At 39.7% G+C, this 13,045-nt stretch overlaps 1 protein-coding gene across 8 annotated transcripts in view; it reads right to left on the reverse strand.

Moving 5' to 3' along the window:
- caska (calcium/calmodulin-dependent serine protein kinase a) overlaps positions 1–13,045 on the reverse strand; it is a 211,098-nt gene that overhangs the window by 15,023 nt on the left and 183,030 nt on the right. For 5 of the 8 annotated variants that reach the window (XM_085766078.1, XM_085766077.1, XM_085766086.1 and 2 more), the window contains 5 exons: positions 12,600–12,678; positions 11,440–11,525; positions 10,709–10,777; positions 6,574–6,642; positions 4,077–4,112 (listed from right to left, as the gene is read on the reverse strand). In XM_085766078.1, the coding sequence (XP_085622204.1) occupies positions 4,077–4,112; positions 6,574–6,642; positions 10,709–10,777; positions 11,440–11,525; positions 12,600–12,678 (339 nt within the window). The remainder of the gene's footprint in view (positions 1–4,076; positions 4,113–6,573; positions 6,643–10,708; positions 10,778–11,439; positions 11,526–12,599; positions 12,679–13,045) is intronic. The other 3 variants (XM_085766085.1, XM_085766084.1, XM_085766083.1) reach the window with 1 other exon arrangement.

Genomic DNA, 13,045 nt, shown 5'->3' on the forward strand with positions numbered 1-13,045 from the left:
CATAGTGGAATTTAAGCGTAGGCTAATTGGTGTAAGCCTTTGTTGTCTGCATTTCAGACTGAACCGTAGGTGGTTTCTGTAATCTGCAATTTTCCGAGCCAACCTTTCATGTTCCCGCACCATTTTAAGGGTTGCCATTCCAAATTGTTGTGCAAATATGTTGTGCAATATGCACAGGCTTTAATTGCTCCTGTTTTGCGGTAGTTGTGTCTGTCCCCGCATCGCCACGGCAGCAATGAATGGGAGCGGATGCAAGTTCTGCTGCTTAGGCTGTTTCCATCCCTCAAAGCCGTAATTTTTTTTTTTTGTCAGATGGTGACTCAAACATGCACCCAGAAGTTTATTTACTTCAAGCAAGCCGACATGTTTGTAAAACTAGAACTAATTCAAAGTCTTGCGGAGTCGAGACCCAAGTTGACGCTCGGTGTGTTCAGGTGCAGTCGGAAGCTCCCGTTTGTGTCATAAACACAGGAATATAAACTCTGGACTTGCTTGAAGTGAACAAACTTCTGGGTGCATGTTTGAGTCGCCATCTGACGCTGTCTGTGGCTTTGAGGGATGGAAACAGCCTAAGCAGCAGAACTTCAATCCGCTCTCATTCATCGCTGCCGTGGCGATGTGGGGACAGACACAACTACCGCAAAACAGGAGCAATTAAACTGAAAATCTTCAGATTCCTTCTGTTAGACCTAAAATGCTAGGAATATACAGCCCCAAGTTGAATTTGCCCAGAATTGTCCTTTAACGCGATTCCCATGGGATTCGATGAGTACCCGTCTGCAGGGAAAAAGGCGTTCATAGGTCCAATCAATACCGGAAGTTGGTCTTCTTTCGTGTATATTATTCGCCGCTCCATACTGGAATATATATATATATATATATATAATTTTTTTATTAATTTTGCAGTTACATATGAACTGTAACTGCTTAATTAACCAGTTAACTGACTCTAAGTCTTTTCACGATTTTATCATAGTGTTATCTGTATATTGAATTTTTTTTTTTTTTACTGAATCTGGCCCCAAAAAAACCACAACATGGGAACGGGACGGGAGTCATTCTTATGGGATGGGACGGGACTGGATTATTTTTGTGGGAGTTGGTGATGGGTGGGAGGTTGTTATAGTGGGGGTTGTTGTTCCTGTAACTCCTGCTCTCGTCTGACCTGGGATCAGTGGTTATTATTGGGTGGGGGGCTGAACTCTGCAGGTGTAACAGTGCCGGTGCTGTTATTACCACCACACATACAGGTGAAGTGACGAGCTGATGAGCACAGCAGAGGTCACATGCTCTGAGTCTGGATCAGTAGAAATGGACTAAATCCAGATTTCAGGAGTCACTAGTTTCTGTTTCACTAGTTTGTGATATCACTGTGTAAATAAAATATTTTAAAGATTATATAGACCCATTGCCTCGTTGTTTACAACTACTTCAGGGTAGAAAACCAGTACGTAATTTGAATGAGAAGAACGAGAGTTTAGCTACAGTATATCATGTTTTTCACGCCCTATCACCGTTTAGACAAATCTGAAATGATTTAAGAAACATTACTATTTCTGTGTGTGTGTTTTGTGTTGCTATGTGTTGTATTTATTCAGTTTGGGGGAATCACAGTGTCTAGAAAGCATCAGTGGCTCAGCTGACAGGGACAGCTAACGATAGCAAAGCTAACGGCGGTAGCTAAGCTAACAGCAGGACGTCAGCTGTTAAAACCCTCCCGTTGTGGGACACGACATGAAACTACTCCAGTTAGCTCAGTCATGTTGTTACTCAGATATCCGCTGGAAAAAATATTTGTTCATGGACCGTTTATTGAGTCACTGAGTTATTAAAGTTAAACAGCTAGCTAACCGTTAGCCCGGCTAATCTATAATAACCATGACTAATTACAAAAATGTGCACACGTAAATAGTAATGTTTGTCCAATCATTGGTTTTATAAACTTTACAAACATCAGATTAGTCTAAACGGTGATACAGTGACATGAAAAATGACTACTAGCGAAACTCTCGTCCATCACTATTGTTCTTATGTTGGTTTTCTACCCGGAAGTAGTTGTAAACAACAAGAAGATTTGTTCTATAAAATGACAATTTAAACCGTTTTCAACCAGCTTCATCAGCTACAGCAACCTGTCGGCTCATTAAAGGTCCCATATCGGAAAAGGTTTTAAAGGATCTCAAGCTTTTACTTTTATATCATAGGGGAGAGGCGGGTCGATTGATACACTTTTCATTTAAACGTCTTTTTCAAAGATGACGTTATGTACACAAACATTTTTATCATGTGATCAACAACTCACATGTGTATTCTCTTAGTTACAAGTGTAATTTAACACATATGTTGGATGATCGCGCTGTTTTATAACTTTGAACGTAAGTTGACATTTGTCTCAAACGCCCCACCTATGCGGGTCGTTTGAGACACAGAGGAGGGACGGTTGAAACAGCGTTTTAAACAGAAACTACTGACCTTACTCTTTTTTTTATGCAGCATATCGGACAACATACTAGTGTACTAGTTATTGCCAAAATGTCACATAATTTCTCACAATATAAATAGGTCAAAAAAAATATTTTTGTCCCGTGCGTGATTGTCAAGATCCGCATTTCGATTAAACTCGCCTTTCTTCTTTTGTACGAGTTGTTGGACAACTGCATTTTCATTTCATTTAGCCTACTTATTTCCCTGTCCTAAGTCATGTTTATGAATACACAGTTGAACATATTGTCATTTTACCCTCGGCATTTTCCCCTCACTTTGCTGAATAGCCTATCTGTTGATTCATGTCATAAACACGAACATTAAAAATATGTGGTGTTTATTAAAAATACATGTTGTTCATTCAAATCGGTTGTTGTTCATTGCAAAACAGTTAGGCTATTAATTTGGTGATTTATATACAGATATTGATCGCGCAGTGTGAACAATCACTACGCACGGTGGTGTGAGGGACATTTGAAACAGCTGCAGCGACTACTGACACTTCAACCTGTTTTGCCTCTAAACTTCAAAACTATGACATTGCATACATTAGGACCTGTTTATGTACGAATTCATCTGTTGTTAGGTCATATTATTATTGCATGAAACACACAATACAACTTTTGATCACAAAAAAACTACCGCACCTAACATTTTACTTTCCGTAGTCAAAAACCGGTTCGCGCTAATAACTTTTGAATGGCGTGACGTAATTTCACAAGCTTTCCCAGGATTGGTCGGTGTTGAGTGCTGAACATAGTGACAAAATCTGACGGCTCAAGCTTGTGTGGTTTTCGAGGAAATCGCTGTGTATCAATCGTCCCGTGTATCAATCGACCCGGCTCTCCCCTATATAAAATCCATGTGGTTTTGCGAGCTGTTCCCTCAGTTGTCTTCCAGTGATGTAACTTGGTTTCAAATTTGCATAATCCCACCCCTACCTGGTACCGGTAGAAGGGGGCGTGGCCTGGCGAGCAGTGGCTCATTTGCATTTAAAGGGACAGGCACTGAAACCAGCTGTTTTGAACAGAGAGAGCTGTGATGTTTGATCCTTGGGGGATTTCGACCGAAGCATGTCACAGATAAGTCTTTAAGACACCTGGGGAATATTTTAATTTGTGGAAAAGGGGGCAGAATAAGTCTCCTTTAATATTTATTTATCTATCACCATGTGACCGCTGCTGTGTGACGAGTGTATGAGGTGTGGTCGTTAGAGAACAGGTGAGGAGCGAGAAGGGGGGGAGGAGGGGGGTCACAAAGACGTATGTGTGTGTTGTTGGTGACACACACACACAGACACACACACACATAGACACTGTTTCATTTGCATTAAACCGCTCTGACTGGTTCTGATTGGTTCGATCTCTAAATCTCTAAAGAGCTTCATCTGAGCTCAGGTGTTTCTGGAAAGACGTACGTCAGAGGTAGCCATGGAAACAAAACAGCATCTTGTGAATGAGAATGAGTGTGTGTGTCCGTCTGTGTGTGTGTGTGTTTGGGGGCGGGGTAAAGACACAGACTGGTTGTGTATGAAGGGGAGAGGAGGAGGGAGTGTGCGACAGTGTGAGTTGAGTTGAGTGAGTTGTATTCACCTGTCGACCTTTGGGCTGCAGGGTGGAGGGCAAGTCCTGTGGAGGAAACCATGGCGACGACAGAGAGACACACAGTCGTTAACACAAGTTTTAGGAAACAGTCAAAAGAAACGACAACAAAAAAACAACAAAAAAAGCAGAAGAGGACGACACACTCCATCCAACCTGAGCACCCAGCATGCACCTGCACATCAGAAACCTGACGACTGGTGATGGAAATAAAAAAAATAAAAAACCCAACAGAGATGCACTGCAAAAACTCAAAATATTTCCAAGAATATTTGTCTTATTTCTTTTCAAAATGTCTCAATTATAGTCAAAACTAATCTCTTTCCACTTAAAATAAGACTTATCACCTAAAAATTTACTTGTTTTTAGATCATTTTCACGTGTTTCAAACAAATTTTCTCTTGAAAACAGTAGAAAAATCTGACAGTGAAAGGAAAGTTTTTTGTGCTTGTTATAAGGAAGAAAAACTTGCTCCACTATCAGATTTTTCTACTTATTTTAAGTGAAAATATGCTTGAAAGAAGTAAAAAGTGTCTAATAACAAGCGTGATGAGTCTTATTTTAGGTATAATGAGATTTGTTTTGACTAGAAATGACATTTTGACTAGAAACAAGACAAATATTCTTGGTGAGATTTTGAGTTTTTGCAGTGTAGAGAGAGAGACAGAGAGGAGGAGGAGGAGGAAGAGTTAAAGCAGATCCAGCTGTGCAAGCAGAGAGCGAGCAAAGCAGCTGCTGCAGCATCAGCATCATCACCACAGAGTCTGCATCTGTCCAGAGAGACAGAAAGAGGGAGTTTCCACGGCGACTGCAGACAGCCGAGCGTGTCGTGGCGAGCAGCGGCAGCGGCAGCAGGAAGCAGCAGCGTCACCAGGAAGGCACACCAATTTGTGAACTGAGATATCGGACACGGGGCCTTTAACTAGGAGGAGGAGGGGGGGGGGGGCATGACGACACGGGGTCGACTCAGAGGCTCTGGAATAATGCTAATAATGCTAATGATGCTAATAATGCTAATGATGCTAATAATGCTAATAATGCTACTGCCACAGTCCAAATGAAAATAAAAACAGAAGATGAGACACGAGCTGCATGTATAGAGACACCAGGACACGACGACGGGACAGATGAGACGCACCGGAGGCAGAGGGGAGTGTGTGTGTGTGTGTGTGTGTGGGGGGGGTGACATGGACAGCTCTACACTGCAAAAACTCAAAATCTTTCCAAGAATATTTGTCTTATTTCTTGTCAAAATGTCTCATTTCTAGTTTAAAACGAATCTCTTTCCACTTTAAATAAGACTCATCACCTAAAAATGATCTTGTTTTTAAGTTAACTTTCACTTGAAATAAGTAGAAAAATCTGCCAGTGAAAGGAAGTTTTTTGTGCTTGTAATAAGAAAAAAAAAACTTGCTCCACTGTCAGATTTTTCTACTTACCTACACCGGCCTCCCAAACAGAAGAGCTAAACAGTTACACTGCAAAAACTCAAAATCTTACCAAGAATATTTGTCTTATTTCTAGTCAAAATGTCATTTCTAGTCAAAACAAATCTCATTATACTTAAAATAAGACTTATCACATTAAAAAGTTGCTTGTTTTTAGACACTTCTTACTTTTTTCAAGCATATTTTCACTTGAAATAAGTAGAAAAATCTGACAGTGGAGCAAGTTTTTCTTTCTTATTACAAAGCACAAAAAACTTCCTTTCACTGGCAGATTTTTCTACTTATTTCAATTGAAAATTAGTTTGAAACAAGTAAAAAATATCTAAAAACAAGTTAATTTTTAGGTGATGAGTCTTATTTTAAGTGGAAAGAGGTTAGTTTTGACTAGAAATGAGACATTTTGACAAGAAATAAGACAAATATTCTTGGAAAGACTTTGAGTTTTTGCAGTGTAGCGAGGTACTGCGCAGTATCGGCCGCTCAGTCTGGAGGAGACGGTGTTTTCTGTTTCCTTGAATGACGTCTGCTTTCTATCTGACCTGTAGCTCATCATATGTAACTGTGTTCAGTATCTGACTGCACTGGCAGGATTTATGTCCCTTGTGCAAGAACCCTTGTACTTTCTTTTTATGTGCACTGCAAAAACTCAATATCTTACCAAGAATATTTGTCTTATTTCTAGTCAAAACAATCTCATTCTACTTAAAATAAGACTCATCACATTAAAAAGTAGTAGATAGTGGAGCAAGTTTTTGTTCCTTATTACAAGTACAAAAAACCTGCTTTCACTGGCAGATTTTTCTACTTATTTCAAGTGAAAATTTGTTTGAAAAAAGTGAAATTATCTAAAAACAAGATCGATTTTAGGTGATGAGTCTTATTTAAAGTGGAAACAGATTACTTTTGACAAGAAATAAGACAAATATTCTTGGAAAGATTTTGAGTTTTTGCAGTGTGGGCATGAATAAATATTTCAAGTGTGTGTGTGTGTGTGTGTGTGTGAGGGGGGGGGGGGTTCTGGGGGGGTTTAGGGTCCTTACCAAGATAGAACTGTTAATGCTGGAGTGGCCGTTGGCAGGAGACTGCCTGGAGGTGGTGGGGGACTCTTTCTGAAATAATAACACACAGGTCAGCAGCGCGCACACACACACACACACACACACACACACACACACACACACACACACACACACACACACGCGCACACACTCACTTATACACACTCACACACACACACACTCACACACACTCCTGGGCAGAGAGCAGAGGCGATGGAGAGAAGAGAGAGCCACCACAGTGTTGACGTAATGAGATCTGGCTTTTATGTTTTAGTCTCATAGTGATTTTATTCTATTTTACAGTTTTACATTCTTCTATTTTTATTATTATTAAATTTTATTGTTGTTAAAAGTTGTTATTTTTTACTATTGCTATATTTTATTGTTGTTTTTAATCTTTGTGCATTAGTCTCCATGTTATTCTTCTTGTTTCACCTCTTATATACAGTATATACTCCTATTAAATACTTTTCCAATCAAAATGTAAAGCACTTTGAACAGCATTTATTGCTTTGAAAGGTGCTATATAAATAAAATTTGATTGATTGATTGATCTGAGCCGCTCACACCATGAGGTCATCACTTTGGCTGAGTGTGTGTGCGTGTGTGTGTGTGTGTGTGTGTGTGGACGACCAGAGGAGCCGAGATCAGACCTGAATAAACGATTTTATGAATCAGTTGATGTTGATGAGTTTTACAATAAGAGTTAACATTATTAAGCATTAATATATAAACTAATGTGTTAATTAATGCTGAGTAATGCATACATAATAATAACTTATTACATTATTCAACTTTTATTACTTATTACTTATTATTACTAATACATAATAATGATTGTTAATATATCTGTAAACAGTTAATTAATGCTTAATAATGTACTAACTAACGTTAATTAAGGGACCCTTATTGTAAAGTGTTACCAGAAGGTAACAAGATGAGATAGAAACTGAAATATGGAGGTTTATAAACGCATCGTAATTATGTTAATGAGTAAAATCAGCTCATTAAACATAATAAAATTAATGTTCAATATCAATATTCAACGTTAATGTTTGTAAATAGATGATTCTTCGTGTGCTTCGTCTTCTTCGTCTGTGTCCTGAGTGAACGAGGATGGATTCAAAGCGTGGCTGCGCTGCTGTGGTTTGTGGGTAGTACGATTCTTTTCAAAATAAAAGCTCAGCTATGTAGCGGGGTCGTTCTAGTTTTCAGGCTTTAAATAAAGTCGACCACGACGACCACGACGACCCACTTTTAGCTGCATGTGTGCCACTCTGCAGTGTAATTACACAGGAGGTTTCACCTGGACAGGTGCCAGGTTCGAGGCCCCTCGGAAATCTGACGTTCGCCGGACTGTGCGACACCGGGCAGCAGCGTCTGAGATTTACAGCTTCTATTTACTGTCGTGCTGTGTTTTTACTGTCTGAGCTGCTGCTGCCTTCTCTTTATGTCTTTATTTATATCTTTACATTCTTCTCTCTCTGTCCTGTCAGTCAACACTCAGGTTCTTCTGGCCGTCTCTGTTTCTCTGTGGTTTTCAGCTCGTAGGCGTCAGTTTGCGTAAAAAACGTCTGTGTGGACAAAATAACAAAGACTGGACGGACCAGCAGCAGACCTGCAGTCAGTGTGTTTGTTAAACGGTTATCTACATTTATCTAAACTCTGGTTAAACGTGCAACAGAGCAGCTGTGACCATCACGTTATTGTTCAGAACTAAACACTCACATAGAAATGGCTGTTGCTAAATCACTTGGTGGCACTTTATTTTGAAGGAGGCTTTAAAGAGTGAACACTGGGGTTTGCTTCCACACATTGGCTGTTTTCGAAACCGCATACTACCGTACTACCTACTACATACTGCGTTAGTATGTACTGTATACTGCATACTGAATGTGGTATTCAGTATACTACTTCAGCAGACTGACGCCGTTCACACTGCAGTACAAGTTTCCCAGAATGCATTTCGCGGCAACCGGTAGCAGTAGCTGTAAAACAGGCGAAAAGCTGTTTTATTTCCCGCTCTAGCGCTGTTATTATGGAACTTTATTAAGTTGTAATATTTTTTCATGCGAGAAATTAACTGTTTAGATCCCAAATATACGGCCAGTTTATCCAAATGACGGCTGTTTAGAAGTTTGCTCCGATGTTTTTCGGAGAAGTGAAGCTCCGCAGCGACCGGGACATCACAGAGGCAGCAGCCAGTCTGGAGAAGCTGCTCGGCCGGCCAACCTTCGTCGTCATCCCGGGGGAGCAAACGATCGCTAATTAACTTACCCGCAGGTTTTTAGAGGTTTACCACCGGCTGGTTAAATTATTTTTAGGAGATAAATGTTGGTCTCATTGATGAAATCTAACAATTGTGGCAGTAGCAGAAGTTTGTTTGAATGAAAAGTGAAGCTTCCTGTGTGTATTGGACAGAAGAGCGGCGTTGCCTCGGGGCTCTGGAGCCTAACGTTACGTACAGAAATCACCACATTTACAAAAATAAATAAATGTTTTACAATGAACCGATCTGCATCAAGTTTTATTTTATTAAACTATATAACATAGTTACGGTAAACCGCAAAGATACTTCATTACCGTCTTTGGTTACGCTTAGACGTCAGGGGAGCATTGCATTGTGGGATACAGTACGCGATGTAGACTGGTCAGATGCATACTGGAGATATTTTCCGAATCAGTACGACATCTGGGAATTTTTCGCATACTGCAGATTTTGCTTTTGTTTGCATACTGCATACTGCATTTTGGCCAAATCAGTACGTACTAGCAGTATAGTATGCGGTTTCGAATACAGCCATAGTTTCTTATAGATGTTATATCTATTTCATTGTGCCTTTATTTATATTTATGTATTTATATGCAGTTGTATTTGTTAGTCATTGTAAAGCACTTTGGTTAAAGGTGCTATAGAAATAAAGTTTGGCTCCTTTAAGTTTCCATATTTGACTTTTATAAGATTTAATAACTAGTTTATTAGACACTGTGAGCAGGGTTAGGGTTAGTCGAGTTTACTTATCTGTTTATCTTAGGTTTTTATTTCTTCGTTTTTTCTCTGATCACCCTCGACATGCAATGTTTTTGCATTCTACGTGTGTTTGTTTGTATATTTAACTTAGTATATGTGTTCCCCCGCTATTTACTTATTTCTATTTATTTATTCATTCTTTTTTTAAATTATTTTTCATAACCCTGTTGAGTATGGAGGGAATGTTTATGTCTATGTCCATGTTTGGTCTCCTCCTCCAGCTGCTGAGGGAAACATCTGGCTCTCCAGCTGCTCCACATTATGAGTCTGTCTGTCTGTAGCAGCTGCTCTGTGCAGATGTTTCTCTACAAAACATCTGTCTGCTGCACGTTTGTTCCATAAAGCAACAAAAACAAACATCACACAGGGTTCCTACGCAAGTATGGAAAGTATGGAAAAGCATGGAATTTGATTTTATACATTTCCAGGTCTGGAAAAGTATGGAAAATGGAAATTATTTAATGGACATATATTTATCTTAATACTTATCTGGGTTTGGTCTTATCTGAAGTTATCTCGGTTAATTATTTTTGTATATATAGGTACAATCTCCTGGAAACCATTTGGTTACATAATGGCATTCACACATTCAGAATAATGAAAACAAATGATTAATTGCATGATTTCTTTATATATAATGCACAACTAGTTACTCAAATATCACAAATTATTAGAGTTTTTTTTACCGAGAAGTCTGGAAAAAGGGTGGAATTTGGAAACTTCAAATGTGTAGGAACGACTGCTCTGATGTTGAGCTGTACGGTGTGTGTGTGTGTATGTACACAGGTGTGTGTGTCGGTCAGGTTGGGAATCACACAGAGAGGTGTGGCTCATTCCTGGGGGGTCGGGGGGTAAAGGTGGAGGTGGTTCCGGTATCTTGGTTGTGAAATTGGTGTGCTGATTAAATCTGACCGAGCCCCAGCAGCAGAAACACTGCAGAACACACACACACGCACACTGCACACACTGCACAGCCTCACACACACACACTCAGTAACCAGGCGAGCAGTTAGTAACCAGATCAAGAGTCCCAGTCAGAGGAAGAGGAGGAGGAGGATGATGAAGAGGAGGAAGAGGAGACGTTACCTCACACGACGAACCCTGAGTCCTGTAACTTGGCACAATTTTAAAGGTGATGCTGCCTCGCATCTCCCTCTGTAAACACACACACACACACACAGACACACACAGGTTTCATGTTAACACAGTGTTTCAATCTCATCACCACTTGCTCCACACGATTGGTCCATTGATTGATTAACAGATCGTCTGCAGACAAATGGAGGACCATAGGGGACACATAAATTAAAAGCACATGTAATGCTACTAATAATAACACAACGTTACCAGACAGAGTTGTTTTAGAGGGAAATTCATGCAAAACCGCTGATGCACGTTGCCTTCAGGGACAGTTTTTCATCATCAGTCTCTGTATTTCCCTCTAAAACAACTCTGTCTGGTAACGTTGTGTTATTATCTCATAGCGTGGTGAATGTGCAGGTCACAACTTGTCCACCAGAGCGTTGTGGAGTTGTTGGATTGTGTATTTGATGAGTTTGATGAGGGAAACCAAGAAATCCCATAATGAGCCTCCGTAGCGTAGCTCTGAGCAGCTCACGGCTCTGCTCCGCCGTTCTTAAAAACAGCTTGCACCGACAATTAAAGGTAACCAACCTACTGCTATGACTATAGGGATTACGGCAATGGGAACAATTTGCCAAAATGTTGAACTATCCCTTTAAAATACAAAATATGAGTAACTGTATTCAATTACAATTAGATTACTTTAGAAACAACACACACTCTCTCCCACTCACCAGCATCTTCTGCAGCTGCTCCACCGTCTGGTTGGCCACGCTGATGCCGTTGATCTCCCTGATCTCATCTCCCACGTGCAGCGTTCCTGAAGAGAGACACAGACGTTTAAAACCACACACACACACACACACACACACACACACACACACACACACACACACACACACAACACACACACACACACACACACACACACACACACACACACACACACACACACACACACACACACACACACACACACACACAGTAGAACAACACACTTCCAGAGCTGCAGCAGAGGAACTCTACCTCAGACCACAGGGCCGTTGCTAGGAATTCTGGGCCCCCTTAAAGAATACTAAAGTGGGCCCCTCCCCCTAACTTTTCCTTTTTTTTTTCTTAGACTACGTATGTATTATCGTTTTTTATTTAGCCTTCTTTGTTTTGATGCTAATGCAGCATTACACTGCAAAAACTCAAGTATCTTAGCAAGAATATTTGTCTTATTTCTAGTCAAAACAAATCTCATTATACTTAAAAATAAGGCACATCATATTAAAAGTAGCTTGTTTTTAGACACTTTTTACTTCTTTCAAGCAAATTTTCACTTGGAATAAGTAGAAAAAATCTGATAGTGGAGCAAGTTTTTCTTCCTTATTACAAACACAAAAAACTTACTTTCACTGGCAGATTTTTCTATTTATTGTGAATTTAAGTGAAAATTATCTAAAAACAAGTTAATTTTTAGGTGATGAGTCTTATTTTAAGTGGAAAAAGATTAGTTTTGACTAGAAATGAGACATTTGGACAAGAAATAAGACAAATATTCTTGGAAAGATGTTGAGTTTTTACAGTGTACTATGAGTATTAGTCAGGGTCTTACGCAGAATAAATCAGTCATACAAAGATTAGACTACTGGGGTTTTTTATGGGCCCCACTGGGCGCTGGGCCCCTAGAGTTATCATCACCTTTCTCCCCTATACAACGGCCCTGTCAGACCATGAGATGAATCGACTGGGATTAATTATCTGTTGCAGTGAAACGTGTTTTTACCTTCAACAGCTGCTGTTTGTTTGTTTGTTTGTGTATATTTATTTGTTTTTTTTGTTTGTCTGTTTGTTTCCTCGTTAAGTGAAGATGAGGAGACACAATGCATCATGGGAAAACTAACTCTACCTTGTCTGTGGATCATCCCTCCGTGCATTATCCTGGCCACGATGCAGTGGTTCGAGTCGTTCATCTTCAGCGTGATGCCCTGCACGACACACACACACACACACACACACACACACACACACACACACGGTCAGAGTCAGTGAATGAGACAATATGTGTGTTTGTGTGTGTGAGGAAACATACTTACTTACTTAACTCTATGTCACATATAATTACAAGTAATTACAGTGAAATTCTTATGTACCTTTGGTTATTTGCATAATATATATTTAAAACCAAGAGAGGTTGGTAGTAGATTTAAAAATATAATATAATAGTGCAATGGCAATCAATCAATATAAAAAAGAAGAAAAATAAGAATGTAACAGTGCATATCTTTGTACGTATACAGGTATTTTTATGTTATTAAAATCAAAGTCTCTGGATAGTAGGGGTGTGCCAAAAAA

The sequence above is a fragment of the Trachurus japonicus genome, chromosome 21 (assembly GCF_045865225.1).
Source record: "Trachurus japonicus isolate A0001 chromosome 21, Traja_1.0".
NCBI classification, from domain to species: Eukaryota; Metazoa; Chordata; class Actinopteri; order Carangiformes; family Carangidae; genus Trachurus; species Trachurus japonicus.